Here is a 24,729-nt window from a genome sequence, read left to right as displayed (position 1 = left end):
GAGCACCTCCCAAGTCCTAATATTTTTAACTTCACACCATCTCAGATCATCATAATTCCTATATAATACAGGATTTTGGTTAAGACAAAGAGGTATAGAAAGCTATTGAGTCTGTCTCAGGTACCTAATTACTGCTGAATTCAGGGGGAGGTACAAACTGACACACTTGGACTGAATCTGCAATTTGGATGAGAAAAATTAAGTGTAGTGTCAGTGCACAAATTAAATCAATCTGTGACAGATCATTCATCAGGGCTACCAGTCCAGAGACAGGTATTTCCAGAGGATATCCTTATTATTACTATCCTGGCCCAACAGGAACTGCCATCTTTCCCCTTTACTATAAGGGTAACCCAGAGACTTACCTCCAAAAGCTAAAGATTGCATTAGCAAAATGACAACTATACTTGCTAGCAATTATTTCCTTGCCATGCAAGGTAACTTCAGCTTCTGCACACAGACAACAACATATGGGACTGTATCATATCACCATCCATCTTAATTCATTGAGAAATGCTTGGATTGTTGATTACTGAAAACAGATTGCCCCTAATGCAGGTGTAAACTTTGATTTATTTAGGATTACAACTAATACAGTGGGTTTGGAAAGCTCTGTTTTATTACAAGAAATAATGGCCTTACGTGTACAAGGCTGGGTTTTAAAAATAGGGAATTCTTGTCTTTATCTTCAGAATTTTTATGATTACTCAAACTCATCCATACAGAGAAAAGGCATAAAGTAGCTGCAATGACATTGGGATTATTACAATCTTTAAACTTTGTAAGTTATTAGGTTATCGTTATGCGCAGAGGAATTAATAAAGCGTTCTTACACAACTGCTGTATAATATTCAGATGTTTCTGGAGAAGACAATAAGAGTTCAAAGATATAAGTTTTTACGAATCTCAGAACACTACTTTTAAAAAAAACTTTTCATTATAGAGCACACTATCACTTTAGCCACACACTGAGTATGTAAGAGAGGAAAGGAGAACCCAAACAGCAAAGGGAAAAGTATTAGGAACCCAGTTTTCACACACAGAAGGAGGAAAACTGACTCAAACTATGAGTTTGTAAGAGTTTAACAACCATCAGTGCAACAACTGAAGGATCCCAGCAGCAGGATCCTGAACACAAATCTTCCTGTAAAGTTCACCAGAGACAAAGGAGAAAGTACTCTGACACACACACAAGAAGCATTGCCAAGGATACCAACATTGGCATCTAACTAAAAGCTACACTCTTTTACTGAAGTGCCACTAAACCAGATGTTAAACTTCAAGAGTCTGTGACATAAATACGACCAGTGCAATTTCTGCAGCAAAATCCACAGTAACCATAGGATTTCAAAGTTACAGAACTGCACTGGAACAGTTTCCACTTCTAATTCACCACAGCAGGATGCATAGTGAATAAACAAAACAAAACAAAATAAACAAAAAACCCCAACAAACAAACAAACAAACAAAACCAGAAAAAGCAAATTAAAAAAGGAAAGAAATTCCGTACTTAAATGCCTGGACTAAAAGGTATCCAAAAGGCCTTCAAAATGGTGCTGAAACATAGAATAAACATGGCACATTTCCTCATGCAAGTTCAGCTCCAAGCAAAGAATAATCTTTCCCACCTGATGGATTTCTTGCCATCCATTTTCATCTTTGCAGCTCACTGTGGCATGTTCATGGAGTAAGAGCTCACAGCAGTAGGGATCCCCTCCCACGACAGCCGTGTGGTACAGCGGGGTCAGGCCACAGCTGTCCTTGTAGTTGGGAGATGCTCCCAGCTCTAAAAGGGTCTGAAAGCAATCACAGACTGTGAAAAATATATTTTGGAGGCACTTCTACCTATAAAGGGTCTTTACCTGAAAAAGTATTTATAAAGTTGATACTTAATATATACTCTTTGCTCACCTATTTGTCAGCTGTTAAATTGTGCCCCAGTCCCATTTTAAGCAAGAAATTTTTTAATGAAGAAATGACCTTGGAAGCATTAGGATCTAAGGAATCTATGGGGATAGCACAGAAAGAATGAGTGGCAGTGAGTCCAATTTCCATTCTCTCTCTAAGTTCAGAAATCTCAATTCTTCAAATACTACATCACCTTTGCAGCACATTCACCTCTGCAGCTACAAGGTGCTTTATCAAAAACGTCATGCTATTTGAATATCTATCAAAAGGAAATGAGCAAAAGCCATAAACCTAAGGCTTAATCTAGACTATCAGTGGGATTTAAGAATACTTGTTAAAATACAAAAGAAAACAGAAGAGGTTGTGTTAAAATATAATGTGTAATCCAGGCCACTGGCATCTGATTTCAAAGAGGTAAGTGACAATAACTCTATTCCTATTTCCTCTGACAGATCTTTCCCAATGTATCAATGAATAAGCTTAAATTTCACCCTTTTTTCTCCCTACTAAAAAAAAAAATCAGAAGTGAAAAGGCCTTTTATTGAAAGCAAATCCTAAGATTTGAAAGCCACAAGAAAGCACAAGGACATATTAAAGGATCCACTAAGGACAATATCGTAATTAACTGAAAATATTCTCCTTTATGTATCTTTTTTAATAATATAATATATACTTTGGTATTGAAAGCATTTACCTTGAGGGCTACTTGGTTCTTGGCCCTGGCTGCTTTGTGCAGAGCTGTCATTCCATCTTTGGCTCTGAAGTCTAAATGTGCTCCTCCATTTTTCAGAGCTTTTATCACTTCTACTGTATTGTCAAGCTGAGCTGCCAAAGTTAGGGGTGTTTCTAAAGAAAAAAAAAATAGCATGTACTTGGAAAAAGGTGAGCAAAATTATACAATAAAGAACATTTGCTTTAAAAAATGTCAAAGTTAAAAATGCTGTTCAAAGAAAATCATAAATTATCAGTTATCTGTGGACAGCAAAACCACACAGATGCCATTAGCCCAGAGTCCTGAAGGCAAGAGAAAGGATGTGTGAAATTCAACCTGTTAATCACTTTAGTTTTAACAAGCTCAAGGTCTGCCTTATTGTTCTGACCTCCACTTTCCAGATCATGATAGTTGGGGTCCAGTCCTCGGTCCAACATCTTGGTCATTTTTTCCACAGAGAGATGGTGGACGTGATCCATGAATTTTCTCAAATTAGCCTGAAACAAAGAGTGACAAATTAATCATCCTCTGATTTTAAATATAAAAATTTTGACTAAAAGTGAAATACTCTGTCAGTTGACGTCAACACCCATTAACACCACTGAAAGTAGTTAACACACATTCCTGGAGAATGACTTTATACTAAGAACATAAAACTTATTGTTTATAAAGCTCAAAAGTCAATGTAAGAGAGTCTTATTTTTACAGTTTTAAGGAAAAAATGAGTGATTCATTCAGTAAGAAATTAGGCTGGTGTTTGGTGGTCATTATTATTATTCTGATCTGCAAAGTAGTCTAAAGACCCAGATCTGCATTTTTGCAGCACGTGGAAAGCACATTGGATTTACAAAGGAAGCTTCATTTAAAATTACATTTATATCACAGAATCACAAAATCGACTAAATTGGAAAAAACCTCTGAGTATATAAATTTATCTTTATCTTTATATATATATATATGGAAGAATCAAGCCTGGGAACTTTTCTATGGGAAAAGGTTTCCAGATTACAATTCACACATCGGCAGCACACACTGTTTGTTTTTCAGCATTTGGTAATGAACTCCTACTTATTTCCAGTTTCTCACATTAGTTTACTGAGCAGACAATTGGTAAATTCTCCAAGAAGTTGGGAATACCTTGGTATGGAGCTTGGCCAGCTGCTTTTCATCCAAGTTGAACTGCTTGTACACTCTTTTCTTGTATCGAAACTGAGGGAGGAAAAGAAGACTAAATTTTAAAACTTAGAACACATAATTTTCTGACCTTACCAGAAAGTATCATCCACAATCATGTGATTTAGGCTAAACAAAAAAAAAAAAAGGGTTGGTATTTCATTTTGAATATTCACCAATAATCAGCAGTCTGCTTAACATACCAATATCATAATTTTACAGTTCATTTAAGAGAAATTCATATCTCATATTAAAATCAAAGGAGGAAATCAGCCTCTAGAATCTACATAAATAAGCAAGAATTACACTGAAAAGAGCTTTTCCCTGAGGATTTTCAGGCACTTTCATTTATAGTCTCAGGCAGAAAGAACTGGGAAAGCATGTTAAATAAAAAAATTCACATTTCAAATTATCAGTTTAGCATTTCTGAAATTAAAAAAAAAAAAAAAAAAAAAGGATTCCTGAAAAATCATTGTAGGAGGAACTTTACAAACACGGGAGTAGGTGTCCTGATGTGGAACAGGACTTGTTTTGTGAATGAGGTTCAGAGGATTGTCTCTTTTTTTTTTTTTTTTTTTTTTTCTGAAACTCACAGTTTACCCTGAGCAATTTCTACCCTATGGCCACAGCAGCAAAAATCAAGGGGGGGTTCCATAGTTATAATTTACTACTAATAAAATTTATTACTATAATTTACTAATTGTCCCATGCAGAAGAATTCAAAGAACGCTGCATTTCTGTTGGACAAGGGGACTGCACTGAATGAGGCTTTAACACCAGCTTTTCACACTTTTAACTCCTGAATTTCTGCAGTGAGAATTTTGCAAACACTCAGGAAACACAGGAAAAAAAATTTTAAAAAATCAACATTTAAGTGGGTATTTAATTTGTTTGCAGCTTTAATATGAACATCAGGGATTGAATCTCTGAAATAAACTGCTAGAAAATGTAAAACTTGAAGCTTTCTCAGGGCCCTGGTTCTTTTCTTTTGGATTTGTATTATAGTGGAGTAAGTTTATTAACTGCACATCATTAGTGGTTGATGTACCACCATACAGGCAACACCAAAATTAATTAAACACCAGTTTCATGCCCCAGTTTCCTGCTATAGTGTGTTTCTGCATGATCTGGCTCTGCTCCATATTTTTCCAGTGCCATAATAGTTCTGCCCAGTTTATCCCCAGCTGCATGAGCAACAGAGAGGGGGGAAATTCCAGTGCCTACACGTGACTGCTCCACATCCACAACCTCTCCTCCCTTCCTGCTTTCTCAGGAGACAGACAGAGGAAATCTGTGCACTCTGAAGGATGGCAGAGAGAGCTAGATGGGGAAAAAAAGGCTTCACTAAGACAGAAAGATCTTCTCTTTGGGAGAAAGCAAAGGCTGGTTATCCAGCAACTGCTTCCCTACTACTGCAAACATAAATACCTCAAGTGAAGGAACTCCCTTGTTCACTGGCTGTGGGTATTCCCTCAGGAGTCGTTCCTCATCCAAAAACTTCCCATCTCTACCATTGCTTGCAGGCTGGAACAGTCCATAATTCAGGACATCTTTCAAACTCTGATTCAAAGTGCACAAAATCCGCTGCTTTGCAACCCACACTGAAGCTTCTGGGTTAAATCTAATGCATTTCTGCAAAGAGAAATTATTTTTAAGACTAATTAATGAAAAAATATTTAAACAATACCTTAAAGTCTAAAATTTAGAAATGCAATAAATAGTTAGAAACACACACAATAAATCTACAAAACATACATCAACAGAATTATATTTTAGATGTGCATTTATAATAACCAATGCACAAGTACTGTGAAAACACAGGATGTTTCAAGTCTTTCCACAAAATACCAGAGACCATATTCTTCTTCAGAGAGAGAGAACCTTCACGGAAAACCTGTTCAAAAAGGGATGTTACAAGATGTTTAACTATCCACTTGATTCTGGGATGTTCTGATATGACAATCAGTTTGATCCACAAGAATTGTTCCCAAAAAATGGTATTCAGGCAATAATTCTAATTCATTTTTTGCTACATTTATCTTAGGGTAAGTTTGTGGGAGGAACAGAGAGAACTGTGAAGCAACATAGAATGTGAAAACCTTGAAAATCCTTTCCAGTTCTGTCCCCTCATGATTCAATATGGGATGCAGGGATTGCACATGGGCCAAAGAAAAATGTTAATGGATATATATCTTTTTTTCTCAATACATTTCCATGAGGTACTACAGCAGTAATGTCAGTAGCCACTCTTGAGGCCTTTTCTGAAGGCCTCTGCTACTCCCCATATTATAGTTGTACATAAAGTACAAGTACAAATAAGGCTGATGTTTAATAAAGAGTAAAATATTTCCTTTAACTTTACCTACACTATCTGTTGGCATCTTTTTAAAGTCCTGAGGCCATCCATAAGAAAATGTTAGTCTGTCATTTACAACTAAACATGTTTATCCTTGGCAGAGTTCTGCATGCAGTTGAAAATGATCTCTGACCACATAGGCACAAATCACATAATAAATTCATTTGAATAAATCAATTCGGAAATTCAAGGAGCAAATTCAAAGGCAGAAATCACAATATTTTCTATGTTCACAGTGTCTTCTTGGCTGCTGCAATAGTATGGGGCAAAAATTTTCAGCAGTAAAAAATACAACCAGGACATGAAGGACTTTCAATTTACAACTGTTTTTAACTGAGCAAACACTACAGTCAACCAGGCTTTTTTATATATTCATCAGAGCAAATGTAAGCACATGAGATATTAGATTTTGTCACAAATAAAGCTGGATAGGAGACAGTTTTCATTCCCCTCAAATATTTTGTATTTCAAGGTGTTTTGTGAAAAGTTGGGAGTTTTAGATGTTGAAGGGAAGGAGAGAGGGAAACAGAAAATTGATTATAAACAGTATTTTCATTCCCAAACATCCCATTAGTCACAATACCAACTTATCCCATTTGAAATCCCTGTGTTCCTTCTGAACCACACTTTCCCCGTGACTCTTACATGGATTCAAACTTCAATACAAAGTTAAGGCTCAAACATCAGCAGTTTTCAGCAACTCTCAAAATTATCAGTTACAAGGTATGTTATGAACTTAACTTCTATTATCCACACATTATCCACACGTTCTGAAAGAGTATAAGAAATGTTATTCAAATAGGAAGAGACAAAGATAATTTTGAAATTACAAGTTTGGGGGTTTTTTGCCCAGGAAAGTATTTCTTGCATGAAACAAACTAATTTTGGACTTGTATGACACTCTTTTGATTTTAAAAATACAAAACAGTAACTTCTGCCCACACTTTAAGTCTGCTGGGTTTCAATGCACCTTGAGAATTCAATATGTTCAATTTTGTTCAGTCTATACTTGTGTTCTATCTGTCCTTGATAACATTGCAGATAATGATGTGTATTTCTAATCTCCAAATACCTGTTAAACTGGCAAAATTATAAATAATTTCTAATTTCTTCAGAATAGATTTCAATGGAAAGTAAGACTTTGAAACTAGTAATTTTACAATGTACTAACAGCCCTTGCTCTTTTAGTAATTCCCAAGAAACAAAGATGCATTAACTGTAATAAATATTGATCATATTAGTAATTTATAATGAACTGAGATCAATGATGTAAAAATCAAATCAATAACCAAATAGCTTTGCTACCAAAATGTCTCAGATTTAGATACGTGGAACTAATGAGAAAAGTGATTATTTATGCTTCCAATGAAGCCAGTAGAATCTACACACAGATTGCTTTAGTTATTAAATAAGTAAGAATTTATTAGATGTACACGGCATGGTGACCACAAGGAAATGAAACAGCAGCTGAGTCAGAAAAGCTGGTCAACTTTTTCTAATCTTCAAAAACTTCAAAAAAAAAAATCAAAAAATAGGGATAGTTTAATGATAAAGAACAACAGAAACACATAAGGACTACAATGAAACATAAAGATGTTTTGCATTGACAGATGCGGGGGCTATTTATTCCATTCTTTTTGTTGCATCCCAAGGCCAGAGGGAGTGCGATGCTTTGCCAGCTCCATTTCCTGCAAAAATTGCAACAGTTCTTTCAAATAAGAACCAAAAAAGAAGCTCTGAGTGGATCAAAACTACTGTCAAAACCACACTAGGCCACTCAAAACCCAAGTCTAGCAGCATGACAGCACTGTCAGCACTGGCTGCTGAAATGCAAGAGCTGGGTTTTTGATATGAAGCTCTTTGAATCAGGAGAGATGTGGTCAATTATAATCTCCTATTCCTGCACAGGGGTGGAGAGCAAGTCACTGAGCACAACAGAAGGGCTGGAAGGAGGGGAAAAATACAACTTATCCACCCCAGCTAAAGAGGAGATATTAATTCAATGGAGATATTAGTTCATGATACAGAATCTCTGAGGAATAACATTTATCCATTTAAAAAATCTATCAACCAACACATCTCTCTCATCAGCCTCATGAAGTTGTCAATCACACAGAGCTGTGCTGTGACAGAGGAACATGACAAATGGTTTGTACAGCTACCTCCAAAATGTGACTGCCAGAATATCAAAATACAAGTTATTCCTCTCAATAGAAAATGTTGATATTAAAGATGTGACAAGCAGAAAGTGGAAAAGGTAAATGAGAGTCTGGCATCAGGAAAAGAAAAACAAAAAAGCAAGTCACTCATTTTGATTTGTGCTCAGTGTTCAACTTAATTCTCAGAAACACTGCTCTCCTTCATCAAAATGCCTTCAGGAAACACAGAATTCATGAGAGGAAAGGTCAAAAAAAAGCAGTTTGGCCACACTGTCATCAGCTGGCAAGTCAGATCACCTGTCCAGATCAAGGGCATGGGAACAGATGTCAGCAGCATCCACAATGTTTGCATTATCAAACTGAAGATAAAAAGAAGGAATATCAGCTGTAAAGAGAAAGCAGCAATGGACAGTCAGACACGAAATGGGATACAGAGGAATATTTGTGGAAAGTTGCAAGGGAAAACCCGGCATAAATTTGAGGCAGTGGAGTGCTAAAGATACTGGAAACAAGTAAAAATGGAGGCATCCTAAGCAAAAATGGGATTGTCATAGGTTTACTTGTTATAAAAACCAAGCGGTGATTTTTTTTTTCCCCTGCATCACTGTGAAAGAAAGACATTGAACGAGGGAGGGGGAGGGCGGCTTGGCTAGGGTGATTCACACACACAAAAGAACTACCCAGCAGACCCACATTCCAAGCTGATGGCCCTCAGAAGACTGGTGGAGCGGTGGGTGATGAGGGGTTTTTTTTCTCTCTCCTCGGGAAACATTTCACTTTTGCCACGACTCAGGGCGGGGAGGGGGGGGGGGGGTTGGTTCTGAAGTTAATTTTGGTTCTGGCCGGGTCATCTGGCTGCTTCTGGCCCCGGTTTACCTCCATTCTCCTGCGTCCAGTTCTGCCCCCAGCCTGGACTTGCTTGAATTTCATCGAAGAGGCCTGACCCTTCTGCGAAGGAACCTTTGGGGGAGGAGGCCGCCCCTTCCCTCCTCCGCTCCCATGCTGGCAGCAGCTTGTGCCCGCTGACAAGGGAGGGGAATCCCGGCCGGAGCCAGACGCCAACACCATGAGTGTGGGAAGAGCCCCTTTTCTCCCCCTTTTCCCCTTCCCCTCCTTGGTTTTGGGGGAAATCTCCATTTTCGGCCTCTCCCGCACCCGGGGCCTCGCGCGGCGACTGCCAGAGCCCAACAGCGCCCCCTGCTGGCCAGCCCCGAGCACTGCAGGCTCTGCTCCCCCAGCGATCCAACGGCGCCCCCTGCTGGCCGTGATGAGAATCGCGCCCAGAGGCAGAAAGTGCTGGACTGTTTCCTTTTCGGAGGGGACTGTTGGGTACAGGATTAGTGGTTACTTGGGTTTGTGTTCTTTTGTTGTTCTGCCAATACATATATAGCCTTTAATAAAGGGCTGTTATTATTTTTCTTTTTCCATACTTCCTCAATCGGAGTCTCTTAATTTTGGATTTACAATTACTTAGAGGGAGGAGCTTGGTCTTCCTCATAACTCATCCTCCTTAGCAAAACACTTCAATCTCATTTAACTGAGACAAGGACTTAAGATGCAATTGTGACAATCGCCTTTGTGAGGTAAAAATTGCACAAACTAAATGTGAGTTTTAGTTAAAAAAGAAAAACACTAAAGGAAAAGAATCTTAATCCTAAAAAAAAAAAAACAAAGCAAAAACCAAAACCAAACAAAACCTAGTGAGTACTGGGGGGGGGGGGGGGGAAGGGAGAAAGGATGCAAAAGGATAAAAAGCAATGCAGAAATAGAACACCAAGAAGTAGCTACAGGCTATGTTATTGCTTTACCAAACTGCCACTTACCAAAAAACATTTTGGAGTCAATAAATTCTCATTACTGCAGTAGAGCAGTAAAACAGATGGGCAGAAACCACCTGAAAGAAGTCTTCAGAAGACCTAATCCCATCTCAGCATCAGAATTTAATAAAATATGATTCTGAGCATTTTAACTTTAAACATTACCCAAAGGGCGCACGTAAATATAGGGTAAAACAAAAGAGTGGAACAACCAACCATGTGTTGATAATAAAATGATGAAAACATTCCTTAAAACAACTGGCTGAAAGAACTGATCTCCATATCTGTGAAAAAAAGCAATTTTAGGCACAGAACATCATCCCTGACAGAATATCATGCAAAGGAGATTTTCTTGACAACAGTTACTGAAGGAGAGCCAGATTCATTCCACTTATAGGCAGAATCACTTTTGATATGTTCCTACATAGGCTGAAAAAAGAAATGGATACAAGATGACTTAGCTGGGATTCTGACCAAAAAGGTCCAGGGAGGGGGAAGTTATGCCAGGCATCAGAGAGGAAAGCACAAACACATCACCAAATTTTCAATGTCCAAAAGACGACTGACACCAGGCAAAAGCACAATTGCCTTCAGGCACAATAGATTTAGGCACAAGGTAGGAGACTGGGGGCTGTTGACTGCCAGCTTTGCTTACAGGGAGGAAGGATTCCAACCTGCCACCAATCCATGCCCTGGCAGTGTGACACTGAACTGGGCTGCCCTGGGAATGAAGCATCTCCACCTTAAGGGCAAACACAACTGAATATTGCAAAGAGGGAAGGAACTACTCCCAGTACCTGGCATTTCCATCTCAATAGCAGGTGGTTGGGGTCCTGTCAAGCCTGAGCCCTCTGAGCTGGATGCAAACAAGCTTCTGGTCAAAAGAAATCACACCTGCTGAGCCTCCTGGTTTATTAAATCAGGAAATTAAATGCCAAATAATACAGCTTTTTGCCCCAGTCTTCTATGAATGTATTTGTGGATGTGGAGGGTTTTCTATGCTCTCCATCCCCTCAGTAATTTCACTGAGCTCAGGAAATCTTTCAGTGGCTCATTTAAATATTTTCCACACTCCTTCCTGTGCTAGGGGTGACACTTGAATGCAGATGATGCACAGAAGTAATAAGAAATTATTCTTTCTACAAAGCATTGTTTCAATAAATTGAATTATCACCTGAACTGAAAAGGGGACAAAAAAGAACTGAAAACTAAGTGTTCTTAAGGGCTTTGTATGAACTCGTCAAGGTTTACATGATCTTTAAAAGTTTCAATTGAGACTAAAAGGGCAGCAAGACAGATTTGCTACAATGGGTGATAATGTATAAAGTTTTCTATAGCAGTGCATCTTATTTGTGGTGCTTGATGCTTATCTCACACCTGCAATGAAATAAAGGCAATTTATACCACAGCCACTGCAGATGAGCAAACTTTATTCATAGTGATTTTGGCTAAGGGGATCCTAGTGATAGCTCCCCAAGGGGCTGAATTTTATTTAAAAACCTTCAATTTGTTTTCTTTTAAACAAATATAGGATAACACTTTCTAAAGACCTAAAAAAGTATAAAACTAAATCATGTCATTTCAGGCTTCTTTGATTAAACAGACTAATTTTAAACACCTTGTATGTTAAATTAATTGTAATTATACAGGAAATGGGGTGTATGTTGGCTCTGGCTTGTAGCTATAAAGCAGTTCATAAACTATAATCTTCTCCACAGTTTTCTACCCCACATTTAAGCCACCAGTTTCCTAAGCTGAATCCAGGTTTCACTTCTCTGTACAAAGAGCTAATAAATTAAATCAGAAATAGATCATCTGCTATAGAACTGTTTGTTTAAAGCAACCCAGGTACTTTTCATTAAGAGCCTATTGAAAAGGAAAAAAAAATAAAAAAAGTAAAGCAATAAAAACGAACAAATGAAACACAAAATCAAAAATGCTTTTTGGTTTATTTCATTTCCTGCAAAAAATTAATTAAAAAAAGAGTCTCAATAGTGTCAATAACTAGCTCTATAATATAACTCTAAATAACTATAAAATAACTCTAAAACACAGAGTAATGAAATAAGAGGGCTTCAGGAAGCTAATCTCTGGTTTTTAACATCAGAGTAAACCTAGAAAGAAAAGCTAATATTTTCGTTCTAGTGGATCAATTCATTGAGCACTGACACGGTCACAGATAGAGCAAGCTGGCAAAATCATCAATAAAATCCTAATCATGTCCAGTTAGAGCTTATCCTGGTTGAGGACTTCACTACTGGCAAAATTCATTTAGATTTAAGATGTACAACAGTGGATTTCAGTATTTCAATCAATACTGAAATGAAAGACCCAAGGTGATGGCTGCTGCAGCCAGAATTTAATCAAAATTCCATGTGTGGCTCACAGCAGGCCCCTCACCCCTTCCTCTTCATAGAGTTTAACCTCATACCACATAAACTCATGGATGGTACTGCAATTCCAACCACAATCCCCATCTAAAAGATATTTTTTAAGTGCAAGAATCAAAGAGATAATTCCCCCAGCTCCAATACTGATTTCTCTTGAGCACTGTAGGTTGGGCTTTAAAAAGAAAGCTCCAACCACACCTGAGGGCGCGTTGTCAAAACAGCTTTTCCCCTGTCAGCCTGCAGACAGGCCATCTCTATCACTCCAAAAATGAACTTAATTAAAAATAAAGGAATAATTTCATCTGAGATAGATCTTCAATGGCAGCACAGTGTGATGTAGATCTTAAATGTCAGCACAGAGTGATGTATGGGGCACACATCCACAAAATGAATGTGTTTTTATAATCATCTTTGAAATTAAAAAAGTCTGATGTCTACCAGGGTAATTTAGACAATTAATCACAAACTTGGACAAGTTATGGTTCCAGACAGAATCAGTAAGTAACTCCCAAGACCTTTTCGAGGATGATACTGTTATTCCTATCATGGCACTTGTGAAGGACAGTGATTGTAAAGTTACAACAACAAACTTCTCCACCTTTATTCTCCTAACATTCCAGGCCTTGAATTTTACACATTCAACCACAAAAGAAACATGACTTAATAGTTCCTTGAGAGGAATTTGGGCTGTAGATTTCTAATACTTAAGGAACATCCAAGATACTTTTTTTAATTAAAAAAAACATTTTTTATTCTCTTTTACTCGATTAATCAGACATTATTAAACAAATGAAAAGTCTTTTCACTTCTTTTTGTACTATGTGAGAGATTAAATATTTAGTTAAAAAGTCCCCAGTTTCATCCCTACAGACTCAGGGGATGTGAGATACACCCATAGTTCCACAGGTTAACTCACAAATGACTCCTCTGTGAAAATCTGGAAAGGGTCATTTTATTCTCTCTGATGTTTCCAGTATAAGCAGTGAGGAGGTGGGAGAGAATAAAATAACAACTTCATGGCATTGTGAAAACTGTGGAACGGTTTGATGCCACCCTTTGTTCTTCCTCCACGCTGAGGATGTTGATTTCTCTGGGTGGAAGTCTGAGAAACAAAACCGTGTAGTAAAGGCACAGCAGCAAAGGAGGAAAGAAAGATTTATTTGTGCTTCTCCTCATCTTTAAGCTCTAAAAGCCACCAGCTATCCAACAAGGATGTCCTTTTATGGGAGGGTGGCAGAGAAAGACAACAAATATGGTAAAGAGAGAGAGAATTTTATGACCTCTTGCTACACCCCAGTCGAGTGTCAATCAAAATCTCATGAGAAGAGAGAAGCCAGTGGGGTTATACATGTATGAGGCTTTCACACAGATAACATGTGATTTCTGAATTCAATCTTCCTCTTCTGATGAGATTCCTGATTCTCTTTCTTTTACCCAAATGCAGGACAGACATATTTTTTTGCTTTATGATCACAGCTTTCATCAAGTTAACATACTAAATCCACTCCCTTGGAGGGGATGGGTCAGGCAATCAGTCAGATAAACCACTGGGGTACAAAGTGTAGAGATTAAAAGAAAACACAGCATAAATTTTACCTGTCGCATGTCAAAAAATCACAAGAAAAGAGAACAGATCTACTGCAGATTGAAGCAGCAAAGCTAATAATTAAATTTTATTTTTTTATTTTTTTTAATCTGCCTTACCGTTTGCTGCAGGTCAGGTATTATAATTCGAATCACTAATGTGTTGCTCTGATTGTCTTCCATTCTGCTGCTTGGCTTTTCTGCAGTTGCTCTAATTGTGTCATAAATAGTTTCTTCTTTGGAACTGTCTGATTCAGATTCCACAGAATAGTCGGAAAAGCTTTGTGCCATTTCATCTTCACTTGATGTTGGGCTACGAGGCATGTTCAAGTTTTTTACCCTGCCAATACAAAGGAGAAAAAGGAAAAAAAATAAGTTATAGTTAAAGTCTTAAAGATTAACCAACCACAAAGTTTTGCTTTCTTGGAAATAACATGCATTTAACAAGGGAGTTTTATGGTTTATCCTCCTGTTATTTCTCTCTGTCAATTATGTGGGGAGGCAGAATGTAAAGGAAATAAATCTGGCTACCAATTTACTGCAGAAGAGGAAGGACAGGAGAAGCAAAAAAGAGTAATAAAAAGTAAGATGACCTTTCTTTCCAGGCACACCCAACCTCCCAAAGGATCCAGAAAGCCAGTCCTAACTAGCACTGTTGTAAACTGTACTTAGAACAAGGTCTGGCTTTGAAATCTCCTTCTCCCAGTGAAAAGACATTTCAGGAAATTAATATAAGTGCTAAACTAACATCATCCTGTACATATTGAGAAACTGCACAGGTGAGGCTTCAGCAAATGTCATTTTTTTCTAACAGTGGAATTAACCAAAATATGAAATACTACAGGGAGCCAGGAAGATGCAGATGTTGCTCTGTGTTTTGTGGCTCATGTAACATCCTTTTCTATCAACACTACGCAAATCTGGCTATTAAACACACTCAAATACAGAGTTTAGAAACATTTTTAATCTGTGATATAGATTAGGCTGAAATGAAAGTAATTTTAGTCCAAACTAAAGACATTTGCATTCAAAGTTCTCACAGTAAGAACAGCAGAATATTTTCCTTCTGGGTTTTTCCACCACCAATAGAATTTTTCTTGTCCCACAAACTCAAAGCTTCCCCAGGAAATTGAAGTTATTATTCTACAGAAAAATGAGGATAAAAATTATACTGAGGGTGAAAAAAAAATCTAAAAGTCTATCATGAACTTTGCAGTGCTTGGTACCAATATACTTTTTCAGTTTTTAAGAGGTCAGAAAAACATACCATTGTTTTTCATTCTTTTCCTTAAGAAATCTCCCAAGACAACTTCTCTGCTTTTTAATTAAAAAAACCCAGTGAAAAGAAAAAATAAATAAATTTAAAAAAAAAAAAAACAACACAAACAAAAACCCCCCAAACAACCAATTCCACTGTCAACTCACATTTAAAAAGAGACATTAAAGCAAAAGTAAAGCACAGAAGGGCAAACTGACTTGACCAAGGTATAGCAGGTGAGTGCACTGAGATATCCAAGTATACGTTTTCCATAATGATCTCACAGCCAGATCCTCCAAAGTAAATAAAGCCAAACAACAGCAAGGACTAAGAGAACGTTTTTTACCACTGTGTTTAACAGTTTAGTTTGAGCCAAGCAAATATCAGGACCAGATTAGTCAGTCCCCATCAGAGCCTGGTCATTTCCAAGGTAGTGATTCCAGAGATCAAAGGCTGCCACTCTCAGGATTTGAAGGTGCCCATGTGCTGGACAGGCCCGAAGCCTGAGGTCAAGGGCAAGTGCTTCCAAAGCACATCACATCCCTACATCATCAAGCCTTATTGTTATTTCTGATGAAGAATAATTCCAGTGTGATTACCCTCAGTTATAATTACTAATGAAGACAAAACTGTGCATTCAGAAATCTGAAAGCGTGCCAGTTCACAGCAGCTTAATGCAAGGCCCTATTTACAAAAGAAAACTCTTGAGGGAGTATTTCATTTTTTTTTTGCTGCTTCACTGAACTGTAGATTAATGTTGCTTTCCAAAGCACCTTAAGCCAATAAAAAGCCTAAACATTTTGATGGCTTCTTTATTTATCTACCAATGTTAAAAAATGTGAACCCAAAATATCGCAGGGCAATAAACACTGTTTAAGGGCATCAGAAGCCAGTGAGTGTGAGCAAAAAGACATAAAGACAATCACATGTTTTGTCTCTCCCTAAAGCCATTTGTGAGTGCAACATATTCCAGGGCAATGGATTCAACAGAGAGCTGTAAACTGCAATTATACAGCATACAAATAAAGAGTTAAGGAAAAAACTTCCAAAGGTTTTGGCAAGTGGATTTTCACTCAAACACTACTCAGAAATATCCATTATAGAATAAGAAAGGGAAATCACTGCCTGAAGGACCAGCTTCCAGGAATCAAGCCCTCAAGTTTAATAAATAGTGGGACAAAGAACTCCTTGGAGACTCATCAACAAGACACAAGCCACCTAGTTTTCTGGAATATACATTAAAGTAAACTAATACACAAGTAACCACAGAAAGGATAATGAAAGCCTGTATCCACAGTGGCAAAAAGAACAGAACCTGAGCCCCACCAGCACTATGGAGAAGCAGATGATTTAAAACCAGTTTTTAAAGAAGACAATTCCAATACTGGACAAACTACACCAGTACAGGTCCCACATAGGGCAGAGCCTGCTCAGGAACGGAGGTCAAGCACTTGAGAGTTGAACTTGATGATTCTTGTGGGTCCCTTCTGACTCAGAACATTCTGTGATTCTATGATGTCTCCCTAAACCTATGTTTGGCTCTTAAACTGTGTGAAAATGGAAAATACCACCATTTAATAACCAGAGAAGCTCATTATCACAGCTCCCACAGGGAAGTTGTTATCGCTCAGAAACTGTTCCAATTTTTTTCCTGTGATATTCCAAATAATTTTCCACAACCAAACGTTTACTTCAGAAAAAGTAAGGCAGGTTGCCTGGCTTACTTAGGCTCGTACAGCCAATGAAAATATAGGATCCCAAGTTCCTAATCCCTTGGCAATTCACTGGTTCAAAAGGATGCTATATAGTTAAAATACAGATTAAGTATTGCTTGGATGCCTTCTTTCCTTTTCTTTAAAAAAGCAACAGATCACACACCTCCCATAGTTAACCTGATTGTATTTTGTAGCATCAGTGGCTGCTTTTGGTACAGAAAAGCGCTGAGTGCAGAAACGTTTCTCTGTAAATGAATAAAAGCAAATTTCAAATTAACTTGGAAATAAACTCACGATGGAAACTGTCACCCCAACTGTGTTTGCTCCACCTCTCACCCTCAGTCCACATTTTTCAGCTCCTGTGCATTTAGTGTGTCCCAGCCCTGGACGCTTTCCTGCCCTGGCCCCTGCACGTCCCTTGAACAAAGCAAGCATGAGCTCCAGCTGCTTAAACACCACTTCTGACACAGGAGGGCCTTGAAAAACAGCTGGAAGATGAAAGATTGAAATATGCTCACCCTTATTATTGTACTTTTCCCTCGGCACTTTGCCCTTTACCTGCGCAGGAGCACTGGGATGTTTACTCTGCTATTGCCAGGTTATGTTTCTTAGATCCACAGGCCAGATGAAATAAGCTGAGCTCAGATTGCTGCCTTCCCCTTGCAGATGCTATTTTTAGATTTATTTTTCCTCTGTCTTTCACAAAATTCTCCAGGAACTTCTTATCCTGCTATTTGTTACCACCACACCATTAAGGAGAGTTTAAACCAGTCTAAACCATGGGGAAGTGGTATGACCATCAAATTGCCTTTTTCTTTAAAAAAGAAAAAAAATTCTAAAAGAACGTTATAAAAGGCTGGAATTAACAACTCCCAGAGAACTCTGGGAATTTCAACTCCCAGAGCTCACTTTGTCTGGAAGGTGTTCTCTGGTGAGTGCAAACTGACACAGCAGGGGAAAAAAGCAAGAGCAGTGACAGACTCGTGTTTTTTGTAGCCTTGTGGTTGTTAAACATCACATGAAATTAATTTAATTAACATGTGTGTCTAAATTTATTATAAACTTGATAGGAAAGGGCTGAAACTTGATATGAAAGGGTTTAAATTATCATGGATGGGGACACACATTGCACAGGGGATCTTCATTAAACCCACGTGCTGTTATAACATACACAAAACACTCGCCCACTACAAAGAATCATGTTTTAAAGTCTTCAACTTAATTATGGCTATGTGCAATTTTGTTGATCCTGCAAAGTAACAAACATTCCTGTCTAGTTTCACATTGGTAAATATCGAACATAGTGATCTTTACAGACACAAAAAGCTGCTCTAAAAGATCTGTTCCATGTTAAGTCCATATATTGTATGTAGCCCTAACACTAAGATTAAATTTTGGTAGGGAAACTACAATAAAGGACATGGAGGGATAAAGTTCTTTCCCTGATCTGTGAGATTTTGGTTTTTTTCATGTGAACATAGGTTAGAGTCTCACAGGATTGGAAATTTGGACTAATCAGAGTAGTTAAGAGTTCTCTTCTCTTTAAAATACAGCTGGGACACACATCAAATACCTTGTCCAAGGCCAACAAGGCCAGGTCTCAGAGCAAAGTTTCAAATTCAAGGGTCACTGGCTCCTAGTCATGGTAAGAACAATCTATTTTTATATAAACAGTCATTTGCACAATACCAGCCCTGTTGCCTGCAGGGAGAAGCCCTCCAGGCTGCTATTGTCAGGGGAGTTCAAAACCTACCTGTGGGAATATCTGGAATACAGAGTCGGCATTGTTTAGGCTGAGTAAGGCCATTAACCAGACTGTGAGAAAAGTTTGCTGTTACAGTAACAGTCACTGCTAGAAAGAGGTACTTAATTATTAACTCTGAAGAAAAACTATTCAGGAAAGAGATTTCTGTCTGTGTAGAACCTGCCAGGAGCTCCTAAAACTGTGGCTTTACTAAGGATTATATATATCAGCTCAAGAACCAGCTCAACAAGTTATTAAATTAAAATTCTGGAGAAGATCAAGCATTGCCTTTTCTAATTATAGCAATACTGAAACAAAAAGCATTTCAGATTGAAGATGGGGGTACAATCCCAGCACACCATGCATTTCACACCTCTCCACAGTTCTGCAGAAGTCATGCAGCAGAAAATTTGAATTGAAGACCAACTCCAAAGGGCAGTTTGCAATTTGATGAGTTCAGTCTCACCCTGCACTCCTACTTTAAAGCTGGCATTAACCAGCACTGCCTCCTGAAGAAGCAAGCCCACCCTCCCTCACGCCCAGACCCCTTCACTCTTGTTCCCAGACTGCTCTAATCTCCGCATTAACACAAACACCGAAGCAGAACAAAACACCGACCCAGGTTAAACTCCAGCTTTTTTATGTTTTGGGAGGTTGGTTTCAGTGTCCATCACATCTCTGGATCACTATGCAAATGTTTGCAGAAGCAGCAGGAGGAAGATGGCAGAGGGCCAGAAGGGAACAGCCAGGGCTTGAAAAGGGCAGAACCACTTTATCCGAAGGCAGGATTAATGTTTGCCAGCAAAAAGTGAATCTGAGACACACTGACTGAGTGACAGGAAAGAAATCTGCATAAATAGGACATCTGATCAACCCCCATGGAAATATGTTATTAGTACCTAAATATCTGCTGATACAAAACTCATCCAGGCAAATGCAATACCTAAAAGAAAATACCCACAAGAAGAAAACCAGGACACGTGCAAAGAATGATAACCAGCCCACAGCAAAAGCTCAGGGGGGATGAGGCACTTGGAGCTCCCCCAGTCCCACCAGACAGGGACAACAACCCCCCTAATTACAGTTTTATTCCCCCTACAGCAGTCCTTCACTTAAATTCACTTTGGTTACACTGTCTGGTTATGTATTTTTGATCTCTCTGTTAAATAACTAAAACTCCCAAATAAATATTTTAGAAGATGTGTGCTGACATAAGTGTTCATGTACCAGGATGACAAGGAAAATTCCTCCTGTACTTGTCTCTGAAGCTGTTTCTCAGTTTCTTACTTCAAAACTGAAATACTGATCTGAAATCAGAATTGAAAATCAGTGGTCATATCCATTTGCTCACACCCAGCTCAGAAGATTCTTCTTACTGCCCTGTTTCAGCATAGATTTTAAGCACAAATGACAAATGGTTTTGCAAAAGAGTGGGACTTTACCACATCCTTTGTTTTTAGGGAAAAAGAAGGAGAAAATTGAGTGAATAAATTGTTGAAGCTGCCTCTTATTTCTGAGGCAGTTTGTTATCCCTTTTTCATGTATATTCGCACAACATAGGCTTGCCAAGAAGAGGCTAAGCCCCATTAACTTCTGGTATTTAGAGTCTTAAATACCAACATCATATGATCAAAGTGGGGTTTAAGCTCACACTGTAAGAATTTATTTTTTTTTTGTCGTATGTACTTCACCATTACCACATACAAAATCTGCACACACAGTCTACTTCTGTAAAAACAGCAGGGTTTTCTAAAAGTTTCTTTGGTTTCCAACTAGTTTTGGATGCTAAATTTCCCCTTTGTTCTTTGTCACTTCTACTTAGTATTTATTTTCCTTGTAAACTATTCAGCTGGTCATGGTCTCTTCATGGAAAGGCTGAAGTTCAATCAGGCAGATGTAAAGAGACATTTTAAGGAAGAAGAAATACAAAGTATAGGAGACAAGCAACTTATTGTAATGAATGGGGAAGGCTGGATGACAGGCAGAGAAGCAGATGTAGGAAAAGCTTTTGAATGTTTGAAGTTCAACGTGAAAAACACTTGAAGTAGGATTTTTACACGAGAAAACAGAACCTGGTGGCAGAAAGGGGAAACAGGCATAAAGATTTAGCACAGCAAAGTCAGTTAAAATGGTTATAAATCTTTTTTAAAAAAATCAAATATATTAATAGAGAAAACATATTTATAAATGTTAACCAGTGAAGTTTACAGTAAAGGCCAAATCCCAGTGGCAATATAAGTTCTTAAGTGGCTTCTTTTAAGCCCCTGCAAGGTTTCCAGTGCAATTCTGCCTGACCTTTATTTAAAGGTCATTCTTCCAGACAAGGAATTACAATCCAGCACCGTGAGCCCCAAGGCAGGGAGCTTCCAGGCTCTGTTCATTTCTAGAGCTAGTTTTAACATAGCCTCTAGTTTTTACACTTATTAGAACTTCTGCTTTCCAACAGCACTCCTAAGTCACTCTTTAAATACTGCTTGCAATGGACACTATATTTTATCTACTGAAAAATCATAATGCACTTTAAAGTATTAAATAAGAGACTGGATCCTACAGCAATTGTATGCACTAAATTGTAAAAACAACTTTCAGTTTGAAAATACCTCTATTCAGGATGTACCAATGCAGAATTCTAAAACACAAAAACCAGATGCTAAACAAAAGAAGCTAAAAAAGTAGCAATTAAATAAGGATGAAAAACAACACCACTTTTTAATGAAATGTGCGAAGTGTATTATCTCAGATACCAACGTTCACTTCATTTCAAATCTGAGATATATTTTCTTGGACTCATAAATTCAAAGTAGGGTTGGAGCTGTCATATAATGTTTAGATTTTGCCCAGAGCAGCTGTGGATGCCCCATCCCTGGAAGCATTCTATGACCAAATATGCTCCCGATGCAGCTGTTACACTGACTGAAAGACAATATTCACCTTCACTTATCTAATACAAGAATGCTACTATGTGAGTAGCTATAACTTGTTCTTTATTTAATGTTGAAGTCTTATATCACCTCAATTTTTAAAAGTCACTATCTATTTATAAACAATGGATAAAAAGGTCATTTTGGGGTCCCCACCAAATTTCCTTACCAAACAGAAGCACGTAGGCCAAGCAATTTTATTTCTAGCCTTTCTGCTTCCAGCTCTGCTTGCACTTCACTACATAAATATCAAAAAGATTATAGTATGTTGGAAGAGAAAGGACATAAGAGAATTTTAAAAGATTTACAATGGGAGCTTAAAAAAAAAAAATCAAAGCTTATTGCACATATTTACCTCAGTTTCATATCCCTGGTGGACAAAGCAGTTTTGTTGCTTGTTAATTTGTATTTTATGCTTATCAACCTTTTTCCTCTTTATCCGTAAAGAAAGCATTTTGCTGATAATTCAAATACAAATGGAATTAAGCGTTAACAGAGAAGCACTGTTGGTGTCTTGTTATGTAGATTAGATCAAGTCCTGAGAGTAGATAAAGCAGATTCCCTCTTCTCCTTACATATGGATTAGCATTTAGAGTTTGCTACAAAGTTTAACCTGAATTTTCCTCAGATGTGATCCTGTGGGGGCTACTGTGTCATTTTATTTGCTGTGTTTCCAAGAATAGTCTCATGGTTTGCATTAGTTTAATCAAAGAAATAATATGTCAGTTAAAAAAAGCAAAGCTTCAAATAGATGCATTGTTTTTCTTATAAAACTATCAGTTATATTTGAGAGCTGGTTGAAAAAAAATCAATTACTCTTTCTCCTTGTGCATGTTGAATTTTTTTCTTGTTTAGTTTCAACAAATTCATTTATATTTCAACCTGGGGGGAAGCACCCCTTGAAATTTGTAAAGGACACCAGGTACCCAAAATCTTCAGCAGCCTAGTGGGTGGGATTTGGGAGCACAGAGACTCTCCAGGTCTGCAAATCTGTCCAGTGCCAAAGTGCCCTGTAATGGGAGATTGCCAAGCTGTCAAATGCAGAGACTAGTTTCATTGATCAGTTTGGGTTCATTTGAATTATTAATATGAGGTCCAGGGATCTCAGATCAGGAAAACTTGGACAAAGACGGGTCAAGATGCGACCATTATTTTTACACCGGGCAATATCGTGGATGAATAAATGTCTAGTTCAGCTTCAGCTTAAATATCTGAGTAGCTGAGCCAGACTAAGTCTTGACTTCAGGACCACTAATAGAGAGGGAAGAAAGGCAGAACTACCTGGCCTTCACACACTTAATTTCTTTTCTTAATCAAGAGGGAAGCAACAAACAAATGGTGACCCAGGAAGATGCACACACTGGAGAACTAGGGCAGGTGCCCAGCCCTTGGTTTAGCCAAACTGCAGTGAAAGTAAAGCCACATGCTGTGTCCTCACTATCCCTGAGCCCATCTGTGTGTGTGTGCAGCAAATATCCCTGCTTCCCATGACAGATGGTCTCCAGGCTTCTCTTACTCCAATTGCAGAAAAGTTATCTGACTTTTTTTTTTCCAGAGGAAATTTTATAAAAGGGAACTCTGCTGACCTTATCTGCATCTTGCTTCATTATTTCCCAAGCACATCTTAGGCTTTAACTTAAACTCCAACCTGTGCTCATGGCACAATTAAGGACATTCTTTAGGATTTTGTAGGTGAATGATGAAAGGTTTAATGATTTGCCCAGGTGACCCAGGTAGCACAGCACTTTTGTAGAACTGAATTATTTTCTTGACTTTTGAGATTTTGATTCTATTCATTATATAGATAAGAAACTCTTTATTACCAAATTTAGCTAGCCAAAATTTAGGTGAACAAGACAATAAAACTGATGAAAAGAGACAATTTCCTCACTGACTATCAATGTTTAATTATCTTCAGTAAACAGCTTGAGAAATAAAAACTTCTTAGGCAAGAAGGAAACAGAATGAGAGACATGTTTGTGACTACTGCACAAAAGTAGGGAAACAAAAACCAGCAAGAATGTTATTGTTTGAAAATACAGATTTGTAACAAACTCTTCAAGTTTTCACTACTTAAAAGTCATTTTATAACAGAGATTCAGGTACATTTCAGCATCACCAGAAGTTCTGGATTTATTTATATCACAGTGATTTCTTTCCAAAGTGTAGTTTCTATCTGTTTGGGTACGTCTCTAGTTCAGACACGGGTAATGCAAGCCCTCAAATGAGGCTGTTGGAGAACCAGAAATACTTTAAACAAATTTATTTCTAATTGACTAGATTTCATGTTGATTGTACCTCTGTAAGACCTGATTAAGTGAATTCATTACCATTTATAATTTTATGACAGCACACATCGGAGATTCCAGCCATGGAAATTATCCCAGTCTAATCAAGATACGCAAACTGAATATAAAAGCATTTAAAAAAAAATCTTGATTGAATCAGGATTTAAAATATTCTTAATAGAAAAAACATCATCACTTGAACTCCAGGCTTACTACTATCAGTTTCTGTCATGGAGAAAGCATTTAGTAAAAGTTCTTACTTAATGTTCTGTAGGTAACAAGCAGCTGCTGATACAGGATTTGACAGTCAGACTTTTGGGAAGGCCACCCATGTGGGAGCATGAAAAGCAGTGATGCCCAGTAATACTGTGCTTGAAAGGACTCCTAGTCTTCTACAGAATAGGGGGTTGGGGTGACCTTATAAGATGCACCTCTCAGTTTGCTTAACTTCTTCCTAGTTGCTGCCCAAATCTTTCTGTGTGTGTTGGTAAATCGGAACAATTCCCATGCAAAGCTCATTTCCCAACGCTGCTGTTGCTGCTGTCAGAGCTGTGTATCCCTGCACCTCATTAGAAGAGAGGAACAGCATCCAGGCAGCTCTGTTTACCCTGGGATGCAGCTGTGCAGGGAAGGAAATAATTAAGCCCATCATATGAACCAAATCCTTCAGGACATACCCATTAATGAGATTTACAAAACCCACA

At 38.0% G+C, this 24,729-nt stretch overlaps 1 protein-coding gene across 3 annotated transcripts in view; it reads right to left on the bottom strand.

The window, feature by feature from the left end:
- SHANK2 (SH3 and multiple ankyrin repeat domains 2) overlaps window positions 1–14,439 on the bottom strand; it is a 304,826-nt gene extending 290,387 nt beyond the window's left edge. For all 3 annotated transcript variants that reach the window (XM_039386006.1, XM_027728556.2, XM_039386008.1), the window contains exons 1-6: window positions 14,220–14,439; window positions 5,222–5,425; window positions 3,758–3,829; window positions 3,009–3,117; window positions 2,603–2,754; window positions 1,629–1,796 (exon numbers count right to left, since the gene is read on the bottom strand). In XM_039386006.1, coding sequence (XP_039241940.1) covers window positions 1,629–1,796; window positions 2,603–2,754; window positions 3,009–3,117; window positions 3,758–3,829; window positions 5,222–5,425; window positions 14,220–14,423 — 909 coding nt within the window. In that variant the 5' untranslated portion in view covers window positions 14,424–14,439. The remainder of the gene's footprint in view (window positions 1–1,628; window positions 1,797–2,602; window positions 2,755–3,008; window positions 3,118–3,757; window positions 3,830–5,221; window positions 5,426–14,219) is intronic.
- Between the last annotated feature and the right edge of the window lie 10,290 nt (window positions 14,440–24,729).

The sequence above is a fragment of the Pipra filicauda genome, unplaced genomic scaffold, assembly GCF_003945595.2.
Source record: "Pipra filicauda isolate LSUMZ 115617 unplaced genomic scaffold, ASM394559v2 scaffold45_size4122338_pilon, whole genome shotgun sequence".
Classification (NCBI taxonomy): Eukaryota; Metazoa; Chordata; class Aves; order Passeriformes; family Pipridae; genus Pipra; species Pipra filicauda.
This window is presented reverse-complemented; position numbering and strand designations above follow the sequence as displayed.